This window comes from Salmo trutta, chromosome 3 (assembly GCF_901001165.1).
Source record: "Salmo trutta chromosome 3, fSalTru1.1, whole genome shotgun sequence".
NCBI lineage: Eukaryota > Metazoa > Chordata > Actinopteri > Salmoniformes > Salmonidae > Salmo > Salmo trutta.
Window position 1 is genome coordinate 52037333 of NC_042959.1, and position 23952 is coordinate 52061284.

A 23952-nucleotide genomic window follows, 5' to 3' on the forward strand; every position below is an offset into this window, starting at 1 on the left:
GCCGTTCATCCAGAATGTAAAAATCGAACCACACCCCTCTGTTCGATTAAGTTCCGTTTAATTCAGTAGAACTGATCTGAATTAAATGTGGCTCTGTTCTGTACCTGGCTTAATGGCTCATCGATATCATTATGTCTTGTGCTCTTACAGATGGGGAGTGTTTTGAGTACAAGTGGATGAGCGGCACGTGGTCAGGCTCCTCTCGCGTCACCTGGTGTCAGCGCTCTGATGGACTCAACGTCACAGGTAGGCACTACTAAACCTTCAATGGTGCGTGCCTTAATGCACTTCTTTCCATACGCCTTATTAGAGTTGACATCAAAGCCTAAAGATCTGACCAATCACATGCCGTCTGATCCTTCTTTGGTGACCTTTGACCTACAGGAGGATGCCCCCCTATCAATCCTCCAGGGGACGACAACAACTCCTGTGACCCGCCGTGTCAAATGCCAATGTCCTTGTGCACTGAGGTGAGCTGTTCACGGGTAGTCAATGTATGTGAGTGAAAGTGGTTCAGATTAGGTTTGTGTTCTGAACGCGTTGCACTTCAGTCCGTTCTAGCATGGCCAGATAGTGACAAGCTGACAACCGTGGTTGTGTCTGAAAGCATTAACACCTGTCAAATCCTTGCTTCCTCCATCCTTGTCTCCTCAATTCCTTTCAAAGTGCATCAAAGGAGAGGATCCAAGGTCCCTCCCTCTGACCTCCTCCTCCAATTAGCTTTGAAAGGAATTGAGGAAACAAGGACAGAGGAAGCAAGGATTTGACAGATACTAGCATATTCAAACACAGCAGTGAACTGTATTTGTGTAACACTGCCCTCTTCAGGCTGGCGTGTGTATGTGCGAGGAGGGCTACACCGAGGTGATGTCCTCCAGTGGCCAGCTGGACCACTGCACCCCCATACCCATCCTGGAGATCCCCACAGCCGGGGACAAGAAGACTGACGTGAAGACCAGCCGTGCCATCAACCCCACCCTGCCTGCCACCATACAGCCAGGACGCACCGGACGCACCTGGTACCTGCAGCCCTTTGGACCAGGTGAACCAGCTACGTGACTATCCTAGAAGTAGTGAACACACGTTCAGTAACTTGCAGGTGCAGGGTACAAAAAGTAAACCCACGAAAATTAGATCGATGCTGCGGGGGCATTATTTATTCCAGGTGCAGCTACGTCGACCACAGTAAATAGCTTTTACGGCTTTTGGTTTATGAGAGTTACATTTCTGCACACACTTCTGACAATAGTAAATATAGAAAGAATGTAAAGTGATGGGAGGACCAGTTTGGATCAGAGGAATGTTTCTCTGCTACTCTTTCATCATTGCTAAATAAGTGCATGAAATGAAAAGGAAGCACTTGGCTGATGATTGGTTAGATGCTGCAGCAGGATTGTAACCAATACAGGAGATACTATGTATTATGCTAATTTCTTGTATGCTCTTAGCTAATATTAACTGCTTTAACATTTCTAAAGACCAACATGCTTGGTTAACCCCATAGTGCTTTCTGGTTAGAGTGCTGCATGTCACTGAGGCAGTAAGTGGAACTTGGGCTTCTAGTATTTTCGACAGATTGAGACTGTCTAGACATGTCCTTCAAAGCACAGTTCAGATCAACATTTACAACGCCAGAAATGAATGAAAACTGGCATATGTTGCCTTGCATTGCTAATCTACAAAACATGTCCATTTTGTAAATTGCGGAACTAAGTGGAAGCTCTGAAGACTTCTTTCAAAAGGATGCCATCATCAACCTTGTGTTCCTTCCAGAATCCAGTTCTGCTTGATGAGTGGGCAAAGTGCTTGACAAATGAATTATTCTTCCCAATTCTGATTGTGTTACGGACACAGTCAGCCGCGTAGCCAGCTGAACTGACAGCTCTCCCTCCTCCACAGATGGCAAGCTGAAGATGTGGGTATATGGTGTAGCAGCGGGAGCCCTGGTACTGCTCATGTTCATAGTGTCTATGATATACCTAGCTTGGTGAGTCCGCTCTGTTCTTGTCTTTTTTTACTCATCCGTCCCTTCATCGTTCATTAAAAATCCCCGTAGTGATTTTTTGTTGTTGTTGGTCCGATTAGATTTTGAACCTTTTCATTTAGTCGTTAGTCGGTTCATCCCCCCTCATCTTTTTGGTTTATTTATTGTTTTGTTGTTTGTTTTGTTTTCTTCATGCCATCTGTCGCCAGCAGCAGTTACAGTGTCCTCCGCCGTCTTCAGGCCACTGAGTCCAACGCCAATGGGACGGTGGTCTGGATGGGCCAAAATGCACATGAGTTGACTTATACCTGCCCCGATTGCCAAGAGTTGGGCCAAAGCAGTAGCCAAAGCAGCGGCCAAAGCAGCGGCCAGGGCAGCGGCCAAAGCAGCGGCCAGGGCAGCGGCCAAAGCAGCGGCCAGGGCAGCGGCCAAAGCAGCGGCCAGGGCAGCGGCCAAAGCAGCGGCCAGGGCAGCGGCTAAAGAGGAAAAAGAGGCGGCCCTACGAGTAGCTGCAGTGCCAATCGTTGACCGCTGACCTGTGACCCCTCCACCAGTGTCACATGACATGTCCCGCTTGACCAGCTGTGTGAAGTTGCTAGTGCAGGTGATGTCCCAGGAAATCACCTTCTATGGGTCCCTCATACTGTAGGTGGTAGGCTCCGGATAGAACCTGGTCGTAAGTAAGCTTCCGACTTTAGGATGAGCTTACCTTCACCAAATCATTAACCTAAACCATTAGGGCAGTGGTCTCCAGACCCTAACACACCCAATTACTAATCAACATCTCAAGATGAAGATTAGTTAACTCAGAAGTGTTAGTGTTGGCCTGGAACAAAATCTGTGACCAGGCTTAGTGACAACTGATGTGACCACCGTTGACTTATTCAACCCCTATTAAGACTCATTCTGGCCTTTTCCTGTAGACTTATTTCTTTTCTTGAATGTAAAATCGCACAATGATGATGTCATACTGCCCTCTGGTGGCCATGACAGATAGCTACTATATTTTGGAGCAGGAGCAACATTCCCCTGCGTTTATCAAATCCCCTCTGCCATCTCATCCCTGTTTATCCTCTATTTACCATACATTGTCACACACATGTATTATGTTGCTCACGTTTGTTATGCACGAAACACCAATCGTTGAGGATGATCACGTTCACGTTACCATCAAGAAATATGGACACATGCAGTAGAAGTAAGCGTTTATGCGTGCATCTTTTTGAGGCATTAACGATTGCAGGACAGCAATAGTGCTTCTCTTTTCCTAGGATGGTGATGTTTGCTAAATAGCTCTGTAATATTCTTGCACTGTCAGAGCCAATACAAAAGGTACTTTATAGCTCAGAGCCATAGAAGTCAAGTGAAGCATGGCCACAGATATTAATGCAAATTAACATACTAATACCTTTAACTTGCTTTTTATCTTTTTGATATGCCCATGTCTTCCGAAATGTCCGTTTTATAGAGATATCATTCATTTGGAACAATCGCAGCGATATGTTAGATCTGACATAATAGTAATAGCCACTTTCTAGTGCTGGTGGTGTATTACTTGCACTGTAGTGTACAGATTGTAAGTCAGGGTAGTAACATGTTGTCTACTCTTCCTCTTAGCAAAAAGCCAAAGAAACCAAAGAGACAGAGGCAAATGAACAACCGATTGAAACCTCTCACCCTAGCCTATGACGGGGACGCTGACATGTAGGACTCTGGGGTAGCCTAGTCCTCTAGAGACCTGCCACACCTGCCGTAAAAACAAAGAGACATATCCCATCATAGGACGGACAGGGATGTTTTCATCTGCAGATCAGAAGAAGACCAACGGCCATCTTGAATCCATTTTGGGTCCTCATGAGTTAAATGGAGATTGGAATTGAGGAAACATTTCTCCACTTAGACGTATTTGGGTTTAGTCCATTTCAAGCAGCAGTTCTCCTTTTCCATTTTCTTTTGTGATATTTCCTTAAACAAAAGCCTTCACAGCCTCCACTCACTACGAGGAAAATGCCTTTTTTTGTTTGCCCTTTTTTGCTTTCAAATGGAAGGGCTGCTGCGAAGAGACAAACTTTTCTGTCTTTGAACACAAACAGCACAAGCTCATTTCTTTGCCGTGTTTTTCTGCTTGTCACTGAAACGTTGAGTAGCTGGAGGCTTAGGATGCACTGACGGTTCGCACGTTGCCAAAAGTCACCGCAGGGAAGGGGAGAAAATCTCCATAAAAAGGCTTGGATTCATTTCCTTTCTGGATTTTGACTGAAATCTCCTTCTTCGGTCACAAACAAAGAGATACTTTTGGTTTCCGGTTGATTCCTAGACAGAGGCCTATCTTGAAGGATAAACATATACAGACAGAGAACACAAGATGAGAAACAATCCCTGGTTACTGGATCTATTGCCTGTCTCCCTTTTGCTTTGTTTCAGGCACTATTATTGCACTATATTAGTGCAGCATGATATGCACATGATGAGTTATACGTTGTATTGCCATAGAACATTGCCTCTCTTAAGACACAACCATATGCAGTTGGAAACAAAATGTGAAAATAATAGGCATTTTCAAGGCCATGGATACATGAAAACTGGAGATGATGTCCACATTCTATAACACAGGGGGGTGTGAATCAATAGTAAATATGTATAGATTTTATTTTGTCACAACTCGTTTTGTTTTTGGTCCAGTATCTTTTGTGGTCGATATACTGTAGTTTGTTTGGTATTGTCCCTCTCTATGCCCGGATGAAATCGAAAAGACTACTTAAATGAGGACCATTGATTCTGTTCTTGCTTACAATGAGATATTTCCAATGGTTTAAATGTTCTAAATATGAAACAAAGCCCATATGTACATGGAAGATAAATGGGTAAATGGATTTTCTTATTTTTTAGATAACTTGTTTTCGCAAAAAAACAAAACCCTTCTAAAGCTAAAACGATGTGTGTGACTACTATTGTATTTTTTATCTAACTTCTAATGTCACGCAACCCTAACTTCTGCCTTATTGTCAATGATCAGCTATCTACAGTACCATATACATTCATGAAACCAACATATTTAATAATGGGTGCAGCACAGGTTTAAACTGTATGTCATTGATTCATGTAATGAATGACTGATGAATTTAGAAGTTAAACAGTACCATTTTGTAGGACAAAGGCTCTAGGAACACGACAGTGGTTTTCAGTTCTGACTTAAGACTATTTAAAATGTCCTTTTTCACAATGACCCATATCATAGGTGCCCTTAGACATGTTATAACGATGCAGTCGTTCTCCCGGCGTACAATATCACATCATATATTCTGTATATATCGAGGTCCGTCTAAGCAGCCTTCATTACAGCGTATGAATACAAAGGAAACATGACGCCGCTGTTCTGCAGTGGCAGAATTCGACCAGTCAGCCTGATAGCTGGAAGAGCAGCTGATGAGGAGAATGTTTACTTTTTCGGTCAGTTTTCCTTTTAAATAATAACATTTTTGAATTTTTGGAGAAAAAAAAGATCAACATATGTGTACATTTATTTTGTATTGCACACAAATGTTTAGTTTGAATATTGCAAAGTGGGTGTATGATATTACTGATGGTGGTTCTCTTGATGCAAGTTGTGTGTTGTACAAAAAGATAAGACTCCGTCATTTTGTAGAGATTGTATCGGCAGTATTACTAAAAATAAATGAAGAAAGTGTTATAAACATGCTAAGTTACAGTGAAAATGTTGATTGATGTCTTTCTAGTGTACTGTCATTATGTTAGCTGTACCACTAGATGTCTCTCTAGACACAAATGAAAAGTTATACTGCAAGGCTCTCTTGAAGTCTCTTCTTTCCCTCTATCTCTTTTTCTACCCCCTCTCTCTCTCTCTCCCTCTTCCTACCTCTCTCTCTCTCCCTCTTCCTACCTCTCTCTCTCTCCCTCTTCCTACCTCTCTCTATCCCGCCCTCGTTCTCCTGTCTTTCTCTCTCTCTTTCTACCCCCTCTCTCTCTCTCTCCCTCTTCCTACCTCTCTCTCTCTCCCTCTTCCTACCTCTCTCTCTCTCCCTCTTCCTACCTCTCTCTATCCCGCCCTCGTTCTCCTGTCTTTCTCTCTCTCTTTCTACCCCCTCTCTCTCTCTCTCCCTCTTCCTACCTCTCTCTATCCCGCCCTCGTTCTCCTGTCTTTCTCTCTCTCTTTCTTCCTGCCTCTCTCTCTCTCTCTCTCTCTCGCTTTCTTCCTGCCTCTCTCTCTCACTCTTTCTCGCCCCCCCCTCTCTCTCTCTTCCTGCCTCTCTCTATCTCTCTTTCTCTCTTCTCTTTCTCTCGCTCTATAAAACATCACATAACACTGACAATCAGACCTACAAGCAGTACCGTTCACGCAACACCGCCACTAATCCTGCATCAAAGAACGTATCATTCACATCTTCCAATAGACAAAACATAGACAGAGCATTTGATTTTCAGCCCTCAGTCAATCTGAAGCTTGATCCCTGCTATTTGCTCCAGGGTCTTTTTTCGGGTTTCCCTTTGTCATTTATCTCTAGTTGTGGCATTTTTACCAAGTCAATTTGATTTATTTTTCAAGAAAGGGTTTTGCGTACAGGTAGGCATGAAAAGTGAAGGTCTACCAAGAGGAATGAAGTCCACATGTTGGTGCGTTGTTCTCCTGTCACTCATTTCTATGGTAAGTTGAGTTTTTGTTGTCAATTATCTAGTAAAAATCTAATTTTCTCTCTTTTGAAATCTTTCAAAGCTACCAGCTAAATGTACAGATGTTGCCTGTGCCATAGCATTTTTCCAAAGACTTTTTTACTCACAAGTGTTTGGTAAATGTATATGCTGCATATATATTTTGAGTATACTTTTCAGCACATTGGAGAGCACCAGTCTTTGCTTTTACTCTTAAAGGGAAATGTCACCATACTACAACTTCCTATTCATCATCTCCAGAACCACCCCAACATCAACATATGTGAAAATGCCGCTTTTCTATGTTTTGTAGTGAAAATGATATAGGAAGATAAGTCTTTCCAATGACATCCTCATCCAATTAGTAGACAATTAGTGGGCAATGCATACTAATAATTTATTAAAATCACACGATGCACACTGATAATGTCATTGAAAACACTTATCTTCCTCTATCGTTTTTCACTACAAAACATAGAAATGCACCATTTCACATATGTTGATGTTGGAGTGGTGCTGGAGATGATGAATATGAAGATGAACAATTGTGAAATTTCCCTTTACATCTTTACCTACTCATCTATTGTTTTAGTAGATGTACTATTGTGTTAGGCGCAGAGGGAAACATTTTGTCATTCACATTCCCCGATTTGTTGTAGATCTAATTTAATCAATCAACTCAGATGAATCTCCCATTTTGAGTCACTCAATTCAGTTGAAAAGTAATAATGCTTGACATTTCACCTTTTGATAAGCTTGACATAATATCTTCATTGTTTTGCCATCACAGTTTCTCACACCCCGATTGTGTGAATCTTCTGGTACATAGTAACCCTGCATGAGGTAAATCTGTCAACAGACAAGCAAGAGAAACAGGCCCAATTGTCTCTTACACATTAGTCAACTTTGTGGGATTAAGTTAAAATAATCTTCAATAGTTACCTTGGGTTATCAGCACTTAATTTGCATAGTGATTGAAATAAGTCAATTATTAATAATTATTTATACGATTCCCATTATCGAATTGAATTCGAAGTCTTGAAAATTATAAACTCAATTTCACACTTCACTAGGCTCACTAATCATTTTATCCCTTGAACTAATGAAGCCTTCTCTTTAAGGAACACTTTTATTCAGTGGATTATGATGCAATCATATTAAACTAATACTATATTACTGTAAAATGTCATTACAGTATTGTAAACATGAAGTGTTGGATGTACAGAAAGTGTTTACTCTCAATAGTACCACTTGATGTGAATGTTTTTTCCAGGCTTCGCCTCCAAATTGCTTCGCCATGCTTTAATGGGGTGCTCATAATTGTTTCGTGCTCGGCGCATCCTAAGCTCAAGCCTCGAGCTCCTTCGACAGATTGACAGACCCATGGGAACCTCGCAAACTTATTTTGGACGCCTTTGAACCAACTCGTGTGTGAAATAATGTGATTATGTATTTATCCTCTGGGTGAGTTGGAGAAAATAGTGGCTATTTTTTTTTGTTGCCACGGTAATACCCTCAGTCCAACTGCTGACCGTTTTCATCCTGTACAAAACTCGTGGCGATAATACTGCCCTATGTGTGCTACATTTGATAGTCTACCATTCTATTTCACACCTATTTGAGATGTCTTGATGCCTCACTCTAAAGCCCATAATCTTTGACCCCCTCAGGTAACAGTGGGGGTAACATGGAGACCGAACTTTCTGGTGATTTCATGTTGATCTCTGTTCATCTCTGAGAATGCTATAGCTGATCCATGAAAACACCAGAGAAAGAAAATCCTAAATATTCCAAGATCAATTTGGATATCAGCACAACCAAACGATCCCCTAAAGGAGTGAAGGCCAACTCCCCCAGGAGAGCTACTGATTAGTAGAATCAAGTGTTAGATTAGGGCTTGAACAAAACCCTGCGGGGAGTAGCTCTCCAGGAGAAGAGTAGGCCACATCTGGCCTAAAACATATCCCTGGAGATGTGTACAGTCTTACTGCGCTTAGATCCAATTCCGTTCTGCTCACTGAACGATGGAATCATGTCCCTGCGGATTCACAGATTCTGAATGGTTCTGATTGACCAGTGCTCTCTGAGATTCATTGAGGCACATATGGTAGCTGAGAGTTGAAAGGGAATTATGTCATGTCAGTGAAGATCCTTTATATACTAAATAGAATGGGTGGAATGGCCATGATTCATGTTGATTCATCAACATGGTGCAATTTTGTTATGGTAAACAAACAACTCCAAACTACCCAAACAAGATGGACGACATTTACATTTACATTTACATTTAAGTCATTTAGCAGACGCTCTTATCCAGAGCGACTTACAAATTGGTGCATTCACCTTATGATATCCAGTGGAACAACCACTTTACAATAGTGCATCTAAATCTTTTAAGGGAAGGGGGGGGGGGGTTAGAAGGATTACTTAATCCTATCCCAGGTATTCCTTAAAGAGGTGGGGTTTCAGGTGTCTCCGGAAGGTGGTGATTGACTCCGCTGTCCTGGCGTCGTGAGGGAGCTTGTTCCACCATTGGGGTGCCAGAGCAGCGAACAGTTTGGACTGGGCTGAGCGGGAACCGTGCTTCCTCAGAGGTAGGGGGGCCAGCAGGCCAGAGGTGGATGAACGCAGTGCCCTTGTTTGGGTGTAGGGCCTGATCAGAGCCTGAAGGTATGGAGGTGCCGTTCCCCTCACAGCTCCGTAGGCAAGCACCATGGTCTTGTAGCGGATGCGAGCTTCAACTGGAAGCCAGTGGACATTGTTGCTATGGACAGAGATAGCCGGTTCCAACCATTCCAGCTCTAATGACTGTTTAACCGGAAGTGTCGGCTAATCGCAGCACCCAGAATTCACTCAATTTAGTGGCGAAAATGGTAACAGTCTGTGGGAAGAAACAAGTCTGCCCCATAACCCCCCCCCCCCCCCCACGAGTTCCAGCTGCAGTACCATTTCAGTGAATGAAAGCTCACACATTTTTAATAGTCTCTCCTAGGTGTTTTTTTAGCTACCAAGGTTGTCTTATCAGAACAAGACATTTTTGGCTATATTGGGGTTTTAACCTATAGCATATCCTCCTTATCACAAGGGAAGCTAGTGTACAGTACCAGCCTGTATCTTCCTCTCTCTAGGGAAAGGATTCCTTAACAGGAAGAGATAACATTCAGGTACATCCATCTACTGTGTATACCACATTATGTCTATGGGTATTTTCAATAGGACTCAGTAGGGTATTTAAACAGGGTATGTCCTCCATGATAGAATCATCCCAGTATTTGTGTAATCATGTGCAGGAATTCTGGTTTGTTTGAGGCCACAGGTGAGATTTAGAACTGTCTAATGAGCAATGCCTCAAACTTTTCAAATTCACCCCATTATAGCTGTCGGTGACAATCCGTTTCTCCACCTCCATTTAACACCAGCGGGGAAAATAATAATATTCTGTCTTCTCTGTCTCACATGCTCTCAAACAGAGCGAGGTAATCTTGGCCTTTCCTCTGTTTCCTCAGACAAGGCTGCCTTGATGGAAATGTTGGTTTAGTCAGGAGTGCCTTGATTTGCCTAATCTCGTAGTGTGGATTACAGGTTGGTTATAATCCGGGAATTGGGGTCTCTGCGAATGTGACACGGAGCCCTCTAATCCCGACCATGACAGTTTGCGCAGGCTGTCAGGTGCTTCAGATGAAAGCTAATTGCACGTCAGTGTTGAACCCAGTATAATAACCGTCATGACAAGACAGCAAGGACTAAGCTAGCTCTCAAGAAACATTTTGAAATTGAATTGTGCATATGATTGCTTAGGAGAAACATGTCTGAATCAACTAAATGGGATATATGTTGTGAGATCCTTAAAGGGAAAACTCAATATTTTATTTTCCAGGTCGCCCTCGCGAAATATGCTTTTAACCTTGAGTCTTTCTCCTAGTTAAATAAAGGTTAAACGAGGGGAAAAAATGGTAGGGGGAATCCGAGTAGGGGGAATCCATTGAGATTGAGCTTCAGTCATTTAGCAGCACAGGTAATTACAGCTCTATGAAAGCTATATTTCATTTGGTCATTGGAGAGCCCACTGCTAATGAATCAGGAAAGAGAAAGCCTTGGGAAATAAATTGGGCTTATTTGAATGATGGTTCATACTTCCTATTCAATGAAACTGAACCACTCAACCTTCCCTATTTTTTTCAGAGGTAGAACGCAAATGTACAAGTTAAAGAACATTGCAGCGACATTTTCTTAGTACAAAATAATTCTGCAAAGTGCAAAAAATACCATAAACGTCATTATAGTCTCGCAGTGTGACTTAATTTCAAACTTTTCTTCAACAATGTGCGTTATAAGGATGCGATTATTTAACCAGAGTTTACTAAAGTGAGCAATACATAAATAGTGCCCCCTTTATAACACATTGTTGAAGAAAAATGTCTAATTAAATCAAGTTGGCAGATTTATAATTAGGTTTTTGCACATTTTTTTTGCACTGTTCATGGATATGAAGTCAAATTTGGCCCAAAACAAAGATGAGATTGAAATTCGGCTTGAGCACCAAAAAATAAGAAGATTTGATATTTTTCAAATGAAGTGTTCTATGTCCAAATCCAACATGCATTCACACTATAACTGTTACAATATACAGACTACCCTACCGCAATATCATCCTGTGAACTTTGTGAAAGAGAGAAGACCTTATTCTCCTAGTATTGATCTGAGGTAAAGGTACAACATGTAAGACTTTGCCCAGACAGATCTGCTGTCACGTTCCACAGATGGGGTTAGGCCATCACTGTCACCATTCTTCGTGAAGTGCAGTGGGAATCTTAGCCCTCTCATCTGTATTATTATGAGGGACAGAGTAAAGGAATCATCAATCAACCGTTCAGGGAACATTCAGGGGGTAATAGTCTGGTGTGGCGTCACGTCTGTAGGCTACTGAATAAACGCTTCATTCATCTATATGTATGGCAGGATTGGAATGTCCTTACTCTTGATAAAAGACACTGTGTTCATATGAAGCAATTGTGTTATGCACTGAATTTGTCTCATATTCTTTCTATATCCATTAGTCATGACCTTCAGCGTCACTGAATTTCAAATGGGTATTGATTTTATTGCCATTTCAGATCTACAGTTCATGTATGATCTATTGGTATAAAACAAAACAATGGCATATCAAGGATATATCACTTTTTATCCTACACAGCAGGCTTATTTTTTTAACGGTTTAAGCCATTCACGGCATGCCTGTTGTGTTCCATCATTGAAATAGGATTGTCTCTTTGTTTTCCACAGGTTACAAGTGCCCATTCGTCTGCTTCTGGAAGTTCAGACGTTCTGAAGTCAGAGAGCCCAAAGTCAAGAGCTAAGGACCTCTGGACAACAGACACCAGCAAGGACTTATCCATCAGTCACCTGCTCTCCCAGACCTTTTATGACAAGAACCTGTCTGGCCTGGATCTGAACTATGACAAGTTGGAACCGTACTCTAAACAGGAGCTCTGGGACTGGCTCCACAACACCTCGAGCCTTCAAGACCCCCGCTCCCGATCCAAGAGGAGACCCATCGTCAAGACAGGAAAGTTCAAGAAGATGTTCGGCTGGGGAGACTTCCACTCCAACATCAAGACAGTGAAGCTCAACCTGCTGATCACCGGGAAGATCGTAGACCACGGCAACGGCACGTTCAGCGTCTACTTCCGCCACAACGCGACGGGCCAGGGCAACGTGTCGGTGGGTCTGGTGCCGCCCACCAAGGCCGTGGAGTTCCAGCTGCAGCAGTCGACGGTCCTCGAGCCCAAAGACACCAAGCTGTTCAACTGCAGGGTGGAGTACGAGAAGGTGGAGAAGGGCACCAGGAAGTCGCTGTGTTCCCACGACCCCTCGCAGAGCTGCCCTCAGGAGCAGACCCAGAGCCATGTGTCCTGGCTGTGCTCCAAGCCCTTCAAAGTCATCTGCATCTACATCTCCTTCTACAGCACCGACTACAAGCTGGTGCAGAAAGTGTGTCCGGATTACAACTACCACAGCGATACTCCCTACCTCCCCACCGGGTGATTGGCTGAGCAGCTAAGGGAAAGGAACAGAGACAGACAGGGCATTCGCTCCTGAGAGGTGTCAGTTGATTTGAGCTAGGCTGGCACGGCCCTCAATAGAACGGGGGGGATGCTTAACTGTCGGAACAGAACTGTTAAAAGGTATTATTAAAGCTAATGCTTCCCTGCTGCTTGTGAGATCGCTACACTGAGCAGACCTTCCCTATGGCCATTGTACGAGCATTTAGGACGCAACATTTCCTGGCTTGGCATACTTTTTCCTCATGTATTTTGACCCTCTATAGTAGCTATAAGAAAGTACTCAGCCGGAGCCCTCGCTGAAGATTTGTCCTTATGTAAATAATAACTGATCAAGCCCACTTTGTTCTATTAGATACTGTTTCGATCTTCTAATTGAACTCTGTGTGTTGATGGAATAGCATTTTTCATTTTCTCTCATTGTCCATTTCTGTTTGTCACTGGTGATTACAAAGCGGAAAATTAAATAGGTAGGTGTCGACTTACAGTGAAGGAAAGTGTCCGACTGCATTAAGGCTTGCCATCTATTTCATTACGTGTTTGTATCTGTATGACAGCCAGAAATACAGATCCTTTCAAATTGTTTCTTTTTCAGTCTCAGTGAATTATTGAAACATCAACATCACATTTAATAAGAGCAACTCTATAAAAATGTGTACAACTTTTCCTACAGATATACACTGAGTATACTAAACATTAGGAACACCTTCATAATATTGAGTTGCACCACCTTTTGCCTTCAGAACAGCCTCAATTCGTCAGGGCATGGACTGTACAAGGTGTCAATTCGTTCCACAGATATGCTGGCCCATGTTGACTCTAATGCTTCCCACAATTGTGTCAAGTTGGCTGGATGTCCTTTGGGGGGTGGACCATGCTTGATACAAACGGGAAACTGTTGAGTGTTGAAAAACCCAGCAACGTTGCAGTTCTTGACACAAACCGGTGCACCTGGCACCTACTACCATACCCCGTTCAAAGGCACTTAAATCGTTTGTCTTGCCCATTCACCCTCTGAATAGCGCACATACACAATCCATGTCTCAATTGTCTCAAGGCTTAAAAATACTTATTTAACCGGTCTCCTCCCATTCATCTACACTGATTCAATGAGGAGTCATAGCTTTCATCTGGTCAGTCTATATCATGGAAAGAGCAGGTGTTCTTAATGTGGTGTATGCTCAGTGTACATTGTTTTCGGTAGATAAAGAAAAAAAATGCTAGCAATGGTTTTCAGCTCTGATATGGATGCCATGTTGATAGCAATCTCTTCCCATCAGCTATATCCTATCCGACACAAGTTAATGTGGAGTAAATCAGCTCAATGAAGGACTTTCATTCATTATGGATCTAAGTGTAATTCAATATTTAAAAAAGAACCATTTATGTTTGCCCCATGAGGAAAAAACACAGTAAAGAGTCCCCACTCTGTTCGCTATAAAACATTAAATCAAGGAAATCAAAGGAAGTTACAGCATAAAATGTGCTGCTTGCCAGAGGACATGTATTAAACTGCAGGGGCATCTCTCCACACATTATAACAACCACTTCTGACATCAATAACGCAAATTCTGGATGATGATGATGTAATAACACTATACGATAATGATACTGGATATTCGATTTGGCCATTAAGCTTTCATTATGCAAATGTGATGCTTGTAGCTGATTGTGAAACATCTCTGAGAACCATCACTGTGATTGTCATCCCTGTGTGAGAGAATAATGTCTGGGAATTACACTGATACACAACTGGAATAGAAGTCCTTTATGAGGTTGATAGGCACCTTGAGGTGTAGTTCTTTCTGTGGTTTGCATTGTGCATCTAACTAGTCAACTACTGCAGGGTCCTCAGTACTGTACACATGCACACAGACTCGTTTGTTGTTGACACAACTGAAAAATGGAAATGAAGATTTGACAAGGTACTTCATAAGAAATAGGGTTTGTTTCCTGTGAAGAGAGGGGCCTATGTGATAAGAGAGTGTGAACAGGGATTTATGATGTGAATGAACAAAGCTGACAGAAATAAGCATTAACATTTGACTCGTAAATTGAGAGCAGTTATCTGTCATCATGGCTACTGGATGACAAATGTTTCAGATTATTTTATTTGAGTGCGTCTTCCATTTTTATAAAGTGTCTTTTTCTGAATAAGATCAGTTAAATATGTTGCCAAACTGAACACTCTTTGTCTTCATTTTGTGGAATACACTATACTGTACTTGAGTTTTGGCAAATGATTATTTCTTTGAAATATATGTATGAATTCAATAGCACTCTTTTAGATGGGCCATGTCCGATAGTTGCGCTTGGTTCTGAGTCTAAGCTCAATCTGGTACCATTTCTATGAATGAAACCCTCTATCTGTAATATACTACTGCATGATTAACGCAAGGCTTTTGATGAGTGAATTATCCCCATCCCAGATCCAGTCCGTTGGTGCAGTTGTCCTGGGCCATAGCCGTACGCCAAGCCTCCGGTCTCCTCCTGCTCTCAGAGAACTTCCTGATTAATGTGGTCTGGGGGAACTGTCACAAATGGCAGATAGAATCAGGGGATTTCTCCTTCAGACTCCCAATGACACCCAGCAGCTGCAGGAGTAAACAGATGACTAACCACTGGCCTTTTGGCAGCCATTCAAGACTGGGAGGAGGAGGAGACCTGTAAATGTTGCCTTGACATTTAGGTGGATTAAAAACGTTATTGGGATCCGGCTCTCCTGGTGTCAGAGGTAGTTGGCTCCGTAATTAATTGTGTCTCGGTCTTTTTTCAAGAAGCTAAGCTAAAAGCCTGCTAAGTATCATGCTTGTTGCAGTCCTTCACTTACTGTGCGTAGGGCTAGGTACACTTGGTTAGCCTAGCTCTTTATCTGATATGACGTCTATATTGGTGACCAAATAGCATATCACTCATAAACAGATAATCAGATGGGATGTCAAATGACTTATCTGTGTATGTGCAAATGGCATCTAATTCCAGAGTAATTCATTAATGTAATTTCGTATCTTGTTATGTTATTCGCAGGATTCATGTTATGTTTTGCTTTGTGGTGTTAATTTCTGTGTGAAATGCTGACATATTAAAGCACTATCAGACAATGGCTTGTGGTTTTTTGAATTACAAATGAACTGCTGTCGTCCAAACGGCATTACTATCCTGGAAATGAAAGCTCACTCGTTGTGAACGTCTCATATCAGGTAAAACTAGAGAGAATGAATTAAACTTTGTCATTTTTAATTGCTTCAGTGACAGCTGTCCTTTGGTGACGGAGCTATCCTAATGCACATACTGTGGTTTGTCAATTACTTTCCCAGTGAATAGATTAAAAAGCCACAGAGGATAGGATCGTTTCATTAGTCTGGATTAATGCCCCTGGGCAGAACTAGGTATGAACAGTTCGCCCCTAAATATGCTGCAAAATGAACAATACTATTTAGCCCATATGAATAGAATGAATTGTGGCAACATCAAATTAAGTTTACGCTCTGTTAATCCTGTCAAACTGCTCGTGCAGCAATATTTGACATGCTAAACTTTTGTCACTCAGTTCCAGGCAAATTGTTGCCATTTGGAGAAGGACGTAATTCTATTCAACGTTTAACTGTATGAAGAGAATTCATATTTGACATAATTTGAGTGCAATTGGACTCCCACATGAACATCTGTCTGTGCTACTCTCTGGAACAGTAGGCTTCCAGAGAGTAGCACAGATTCTCACATTATATTCATTAAGGCAGTTTCTCAAGCTATTTTTACATGTCCGTGTTGTCAGCTGGTACACTTTTCAAACTCTGTTTGGATATTTCCAACAGTTTTCACTGTAACTCAAAGCAGGTCAACTATTACTCAACCTATTGTTTCAATAGAATAAAGAGAATCAAGCCATGAATCAAATGTTCCGTAGAGGGCTATCTAAATGTGACTTGAGGAAGCATTTTCTATTGGACATTTTGACCGTATTAATCAAATTCACATTCTGATCATAGGGATAATGGCCCAATTTAGCGTAATAGTTGCACAGCTGGCTCTGCACTATTATATTTGCACATTACACTAAGCAGGGCTGAATCGTTCTGATGTAGCATCAATGGTAAGTGTGAAATCGTGTGATCCGAAGCCGACACCTAAGTAAGTATTGACTTTTTTAAGTTAAGGATCCATTGGCTCCTGTAAGTTACATGAGGCTTAAGCGGATTACATGCCTCTCACACATTCCTCTACCCACCGTCTGCGTTATCAAGCCCTCCAATCAGCAGGGACAATGTAGCTGTATTTCCCTGCTACCGTTACGTATTGCCAGCGAGAGGAGAAGAGGCTGAGCCCAGCTCCTTTGTCTGAATATGTTTGGCCCCATTTCAATTACAGGAGAAAAAAAAAACATCTAAACATGTAAATAAAGGTAATTATGATTCATGACCAGTTGATGCATACGGTGCCATGTTTACTTTTAACTACTCTGCTGCTACCCCGCCTTGGATATTCTGGCAATGAAACAATCAGGGTCGGTATGTTTTTGAGCTGGGGGTTAATTTTCAATTGATTTATATCTCTAGAACCACTCCTCTTACCTCTACCGCTAAAGGTGAGATGGAAAGGCAGTGTTTGTGACAGAGATGGACTAGTTGCTACGCAGAGAGAGAGGGATGATGCACTTAAAAAATGCATCACCATTAAATCAAAGCATAACCTTGAATGAGTCAAACTCTGTGCCAACACAGTAACGTGAATTCTGTCCTCAGTGCCACATAGCATGCCGAACAGTGTAGGGATGGAACTAGCCAGGCACTGGCATTAACAGATAGTGCTTTACTTTCCCTGACAAAGGCTTATGCTACTTGTTGTACAGTTAAATTCAGAGAAACTATAAAAACAGGACGCGGTTTCAATGCCATTCAGCCTATTAAAAGCAAATATTATTGAGTAGTTTGAACATTAAGAGTGCTTGTCACATCTGTTCCGAGAGTAACCGACAACAATTAACTGTTGATGCGTAGGGGATCCAAAGTACAATATCCCAATCTAACCCTCCAAAATCAACACTTGGTGAAACACACAACATACACATCACTGGTTGTCAGTGGCTGGGACTTGAAAGCCTGCTGAAAATGGGACCGTATTGCAGTATAGTAAAGTGCATGGACAATTCCCATGAAGGGGAAGGGATTATGGATTTTGGCCTCTAAGCTGCCTGGATGCCCAGTGAGGATGTATCTGTGCTACAGACTAATCTTCAAACACAAGCAGAAGAAGTGATGAATCATGACTTGGCACTGAGGAGTTCGGCTTGGAATCTGGATCATGTTCTAGTGACAAACTGAGGAAAGGTAGAGAGAAACAGGCACTACTTTGTCACAAAGATGGGCAGAGAAGTTTAGGTTAAAAAAATAAAATAAATCTTACTCTAGAGAGAAAGAAATGTTTGAAAAGCACTGGGTTTTGGCATAAAGCCTTTATCAGGTCTTCTCTCTCCATCTGTAAGAGTAAAGATACAAGGCTGGTAAAGTGAACAGAATGGTCAGGAGAGTCTTGTGGTTAATTGTGCTGTGTAAAATATGGGCCTAGGTTTTTATACATCTCATTTGTATTGTTTTAATTTGGCATAAAGCCTAGGTTCATCATGATAAGGATTGAGAGTGGAATGGTGACTCCCTACCAATGGATTAATAAAAACAACCAATCTATACAAACAATCTAAAATTGTTTCCCATCAAATCCGGACATAGCTTTACTGTACAGCAGATACAGAGATAAGAGCAGTGCATTGTGGTTCTCAGTAAATGCCATGGTTCCTTATCATCAAGCTTAACTGCAGAGAGAAAACTCAATTGGGCAATTGTTAGTGTCTTATCAAGGCAGGAATAGTATATTTGGGGGTCAGGGAATCTGGAGGAGTGGAAACCTCTCTCGTGACAAACAGCTTTTTTCATTTTCATGTTGACCCAGTGTACTGGGAAATAATACAGCGTTTGTTTGTTGCAGAAACAACCCAATTTGCTCAATTATTCGTTAATTGTGACATTTGCTAATGTAGCAGAGACTGTGAGAGGGTAGAGGGAAGTATTTTAACAAAGAACAAGACTGTGACAAGGAAGACACAAGATCTTAATGGAGATTATCCTCAAGTGTGGGGACAGAAGCTGCAGTCGGAGAATGGCACTTGTCAGACAGAAAGAATCAATCAGTTAAGAAGCCTCGGTCTGATTGAGATCTTCATAAATCGATAACCATTCTCTGAGAGTCTATCCTGATTGAATTTTATTGCAAAAAAAACTCTTTTAACATGATCTATTTTCTTGTGTAGTTTAAGTAGAACCAATTGGTTTGATAAGATCCAGAATGTTGAGACAAGACCAGTTGGGGGAACAGATAAGGTGGAGGACATCAGTAATTATTGGAAATGTTGGAGATAAAGATTAAAATGAGACACTACTAGATTAGCCCAAGCCTGGCCTAGAGCCCTCCAGTGAAGTCAGAGGTCAAGCTAGGAACTTCTTAGAGAAAAGAGAAGTTTAAATGAAGTGGAAAGGAGACATATTATGATTTGTGTGAAGAGTATGACAGAGTAGAGCTTTAGGTAGATTTGGTTCTGTGTTCGTAGATTATACTTTGCATAGATTCACATAACACAAAGTTTTTACATCTTTAATGCGAATGACCTCTTTACATAAAAGCAAATAAGTGATTAAACACATATAATTGTTATAAATCCATCGATAATTGATTGATTGATTGATTTTATTTGGCAGATTAAAAAAAGACATATACACACAGTACCTACAGTACATATTAAACACCTGACAGGGATGACACAACAGAAAGTCAAGGAGTTCTTTCCATTGGGGTGGCGGGTAGCCTAATGGTTAGAGCATTAGGCCAGTAACCGGAAAGGTTGCTGGATCAAATCCCTGAGCTGACAAGGTAAAAATCTGTCTTTCTGCCCCTGAACAAGGCAGTTAACCCACCGTTCCCCGGTAAGCCGTCATTGTAAACAATAATTTGTTCTTGCCTAGTTAAATAAATTGTGGTCCCTTAAAGTGCATGGTGCCAAACATTACATACTGTATATACACACAAAGATGCATTATAGAGATACACTACCATTCAAAAGGTTGGGGTCACTTAGAATTGTCCTTGTTTTTGAAAGAAAAGCAAATTTTTTGTCCATTAAAATAACATCAAATTGATCAGAAATACAGTGTAGACATTGTTAATGTTGTAAATGACTATTGTAGCTGGAAAGGACTGATTTGTTATGGAATATCTACATAGGAATACAGAGGCCCATTATCAGCAACCATCACTCCTGTGTTCCAACGGCACGTTGTGTTAGCTAATCCAAGTTTTCATTTTAAAAGGTTAATTGATCATTAGAAAACCCTTTTGCAATTATGTTAGCACAGCTGAAAACTGTTGTTCTGATTAAAGAAGCAATACAACTGGCCTTCTTTAGATTAGTTGAGTATCTGGAGCATCAGCATTTGTGGGTTCGATTACAGGCTCAAAATGGAAACAAAGAACTTTCTTCTGAAACTTGTCTTATATTCTTGTTCTGAGAAATGAAGGTTATTCCATGCGAGAAATTGCCAAGAAACTGAAGATCTCGTACAACGCTGTGTACTACTCCCTTCACAGAACAGCGCAAACTGGCTCTAACCAGAATAGAAAGAGGAGTGGGAGGCCCCAGTGCACAACTGAGCAAGAGGACAAGTACATTAGTGTCTAGTTTGAGAAACAGTCCTCAACTGGCAGCTTCATTAAATAGTACACACAAAACACCAGTCTCAATGTCAACAGTGAAGAGGATACTCCGGGATGCTGGCCTTCTAGGCAGAGTTCCTCTGTCAACTGTCTGTGTTTTTTTATTTTTTATTTTTATTGGCCAGTCTGAGATATGGCTTTTTCTTTGCAACTCTGCCTAGAAGGCCAGCATCCCGGAGTCGCCTCTTCAAGAATAGACTGACGAGTTTCAGAAGAAACGTCTTTGTTTCTGGCCATTTTGAGCCTGTAATCAAACCCACAAATGCTGATGCTCCAGATACTCAACTAGTCTAAAGTAGCCCAGTTGTATTGCTTCTTTAATCAGAACAACAGTTTTCAGCTGTGCTAACATAATTGAAAAAGGGTTTTCTAATAATCAATTAGCCTTTTAAAATTGTAAACTTGGATTAGCTAACACAACGTGCCATTGGAACACAGGAGTGATGGTTGCTGATATTGGGCCTCTGTACGCCTATGTAGATTTTCCATAAAAAAATCAGCCATTTCCAGCTACAATAATCATTTACAATATTAACAATGTCTACACTGCATTTCTGATCAATTTGATGTTATTTTAATTGACAAAAAAATGTGTTCTTCTTTCAAAAACAAGGACATTTCTAAGTGACCCCAAACGTTTGTAGTAGTGTACACACAAAGATATCTATGAAATCTATCTTTGTGTGTATCTATATCTATGTAATCTATCTTTGTGTGTATCTATGTAATGCATCTTTGTGTGTATCTATATCAATGTAATCTATATCTGTGTAATGTATCTTTGTGTGTATCTATACCAAAGATAGATTACATAGATATACAGTAGATACACACAAAGATACATTACATAGATATAGATGCACACAAATATACATTACATAGATACAGACATAAAAAAGGTTATTTGGTTCAGTCATCAGCCTTTTGGTAGGCTTATGATGTTGAAACTCACAATGAGGATTCAACAAATTGTTATTCATTGTATCTTTGTCATTGAATTGATGAGGCATCATCTCCATAATAGTATGCAATGTAAGGAACTATACTTGAATGGACTATTGTCATGATGAGACAATCACATCTATTGGTCAGTGCTTCAATGGAAAGGGAGGGACAATTCTTTCTCCTTTCCTTGATGTTTTGCTGCCATCCTATGGTCATAACTGTTACCACAGCATATCTGCTATTTACTTCCTTGATAGTCCATAGTCTGTTACTGTACAGTATGCTGATGGAAACCATGTTATCACAGTACAGATGTTGCCTCTCTTTCTTCTGAAAACATTGTGCGCTAGTAATTTAAAGACACATTCTGTTGTAATTTTATGCTCTCTCTCTCTCTCTCCCTTCTCTCTCTCACTCTCTCCATTCAATGGTTCTTCTTTATTGGTTATGTTTACGTTGCCAGAGCAAGTGAAATAAACAATAAACATAAGTGTTACTAAAGAAATGTAACAAAATCAACATTAAACGATTAGAAATTAACAGTAAAAATTGCACTCAAAATAATTTCTAAAAGATAAAGACATTTCAAGTGTTATATCATCAGCTATGTACAGTGTTTTTAACAATGTGCAAATAGTTGTAGTACGAATAGGTGGGGAAGATAAATAAGTATTTACAATGTTGTTTTTGCTCCACTAGTTGCCCTTTTCTTATGGCAACTGGCCACAATGCTTGCTGCTGTGATTGCACCTTGCGGTATTCCGCCTAATAGATACGGGAGTTTATCAAAATTTGATTTGATTTCAAATTCTTTGTGGGTCTGTGGGAAATATGTGTCTCTAATATGGTCATACATTTGGCAGAAGGTTAGGAAGTGCAGCTCAGTTTCTACCTAATTTTCTGGACAGTGGAGATGTATCCTGTCGTCTCTTGTGTCACGTCCTGACCAGTAAAGGGGCTGTTTGTTATTGTAGTTTGGTCAGGGCGTGGCATGGGGTGTTTGTTTAGTGTGGTTCCGGGTTGTTTGGGTTATGTTCTATGTTAGTGTATTTCTATGTTATTTCTAGTTGGTATTTTTCTATGTGGTGTTGATTGGGTTGACCTTCAATTGGAGGCAGCTGCTTCTCGTTGCCTCTGATTGAAGGTCCTATTTATAGGGGTGTTTGTTCTATGGGGGTTTGTGGGTAGTTATTTCCTGGTTTAGTGTTTGTTGCACCTGACGGGACTGTTTGGAGTCGTTTGTTTTTGTATACGTGTTTATTTTGTTTTTCCTTCTTCAAATAAAAAAGAAGATGAGTATACATTTTCCCGCTGCGTTTTGGTCCACTCCTTATGACAATCGTGACATCTTGAGAGCGAGGTCTGCCTATGGTGTCCTCTCTCAATAGCAAGGCTATGCTCACTGAGTCTGTACATAGTCAAGGATTTTCTTCATTTTGGGTCAGTCACGGTAGACAGGTATTCTGCCACCGTGTACTCTCTGTTTAGGGACAGATAGCATTCCATTTTGTTCTGTTTTTAGGTTGATTCTTTTCAGTTTGTCAAATAGTTGTCCTTTTTCTTTATCACAATTTGGTTGGGTCTAATTGTGTTGCTTTCCTGGGGCTCTGCGGTCTGTTTGTGTTCGTGAACAGAGCCACTGTTGGCTGAGGGTGCTCTTCTCTAGGTTCATCTATCTGTAGGTGAGGGCTTTGTGGTGGAATGTGTGGGCATCGCTTCCTTTTAGGTGGTTGTAGAATTGAACAGCTCTTTTCTGGTTTTTGATAACTAGTGGGTATAGTCCTAATTCTGCTCTGCATGCATTGGTTGGTGTTTTGAGTTGTACACAAAGTATATTTTAGCTGAATTCTGCATGCAGTCTCAATTGGGTGTTTGTCCCATTTTGTGAATTATTGGTTGGTGAGTGGACCGCAGACCTTACAACCATAGAGGGCATTCTATTTAAGTGATAATGCCTGAGAAGCCGGTGTTTGGAGGATATATTGGCACAAGTTTTGTTAGGACCGGGACAAAGTCGAGATTGAAGTATTTTTAGCCTAATCCTAATTGGGATGTTGAGTTTTATGTTCCTTTTGATGGCATAGAAGGCCCTTGCCTTGTCTCTCAGATCGTTCATAGCCTTGTGGAAGTTACCTGTGGTGGTGATGCATAGGCCAAGGTACAGTATGTAAAATTATTTCTGTGCTCTAGGGCAATGGTGTCTAGATAGAATATGCATTTGTTGTCCTGGCAACTGGACCTTTTTTGGAACACCATTCTTTTCGTCTTACTGACATTCACTGTCAGGGCCCTGGTCTGACAGAATATGTGCAGCAGATCTAGGTGCTGCTGTAAGTCCTCCTTGGTTGGGGACAGAAGCGCCAGATGATCTGCAAACATTTGATTACCGAGTCCAGTAGGGTGAGGCCGGGTGCCTCAGACTATTCTAGTGCCCTCGCCAATTTGTTGATATACCGTATACAGTGTGTTGAAGAGGGTGGAGCTCAAGCTGCAGCCCTGTCTCACCCATGGCCCAGAGATAAATCTGTGTTT

The 23952-nt window shown here is 41.3% G+C and overlaps 2 protein-coding genes across 3 annotated transcripts in view; both read left to right on the plus strand.

The window, feature by feature from the left end:
• The window catches only part of LOC115177928 (thrombospondin type-1 domain-containing protein 7A), a 98294-nt gene extending 92609 nt beyond the window's left edge, over positions 1-5685 (plus strand). Inside the window, exons 24-28 of one of the 2 annotated variants that reach the window (XM_029738925.1) lie at positions 151-246; positions 385-470; positions 829-1042; positions 1900-1987; positions 3602-5685. In XM_029738925.1, the coding sequence (XP_029594785.1) occupies positions 151-246; positions 385-470; positions 829-1042; positions 1900-1987; positions 3602-3692 (575 nt within the window). In that variant the 3' untranslated portion in view covers positions 3693-5685. The remainder of the gene's footprint in view (positions 1-150; positions 247-384; positions 471-828; positions 1043-1899; positions 1988-3601) is intronic. The other variant, XM_029738933.1, reaches the window with a different exon arrangement.
• A 559-nt stretch (positions 5686-6244) lies between these two features.
• On the plus strand, positions 6245-13297 carry LOC115177943 (neurexophilin-1). Its single transcript, XM_029738942.1, has 2 exons — positions 6245-6647; positions 11936-13297. The coding sequence occupies exons 1-2, from the start codon at positions 6573-6575 to the stop codon at positions 12695-12697; spliced, it is 837 nt and encodes a 278-aa protein (XP_029594802.1). The 5' UTR covers positions 6245-6572; the 3' UTR covers positions 12698-13297.
• The last annotated feature ends 10655 nt before the right edge of the window (positions 13298-23952 follow it).

Coding starts and splice junctions, on each gene's coding strand:
- LOC115177943 (XM_029738942.1), top strand. CDS start 6,573: ATGAAAAGTGAAGGTCTACCAAGAGGAATGAAGTCCACATGTTGGTGC. Junction 6,648..11,935: donor TCCTGTCACTCATTTCTATG/GTAAGTTGAGTT, acceptor TGTTTTCCACAG/GTTACAAGTGCCCATTCGTC.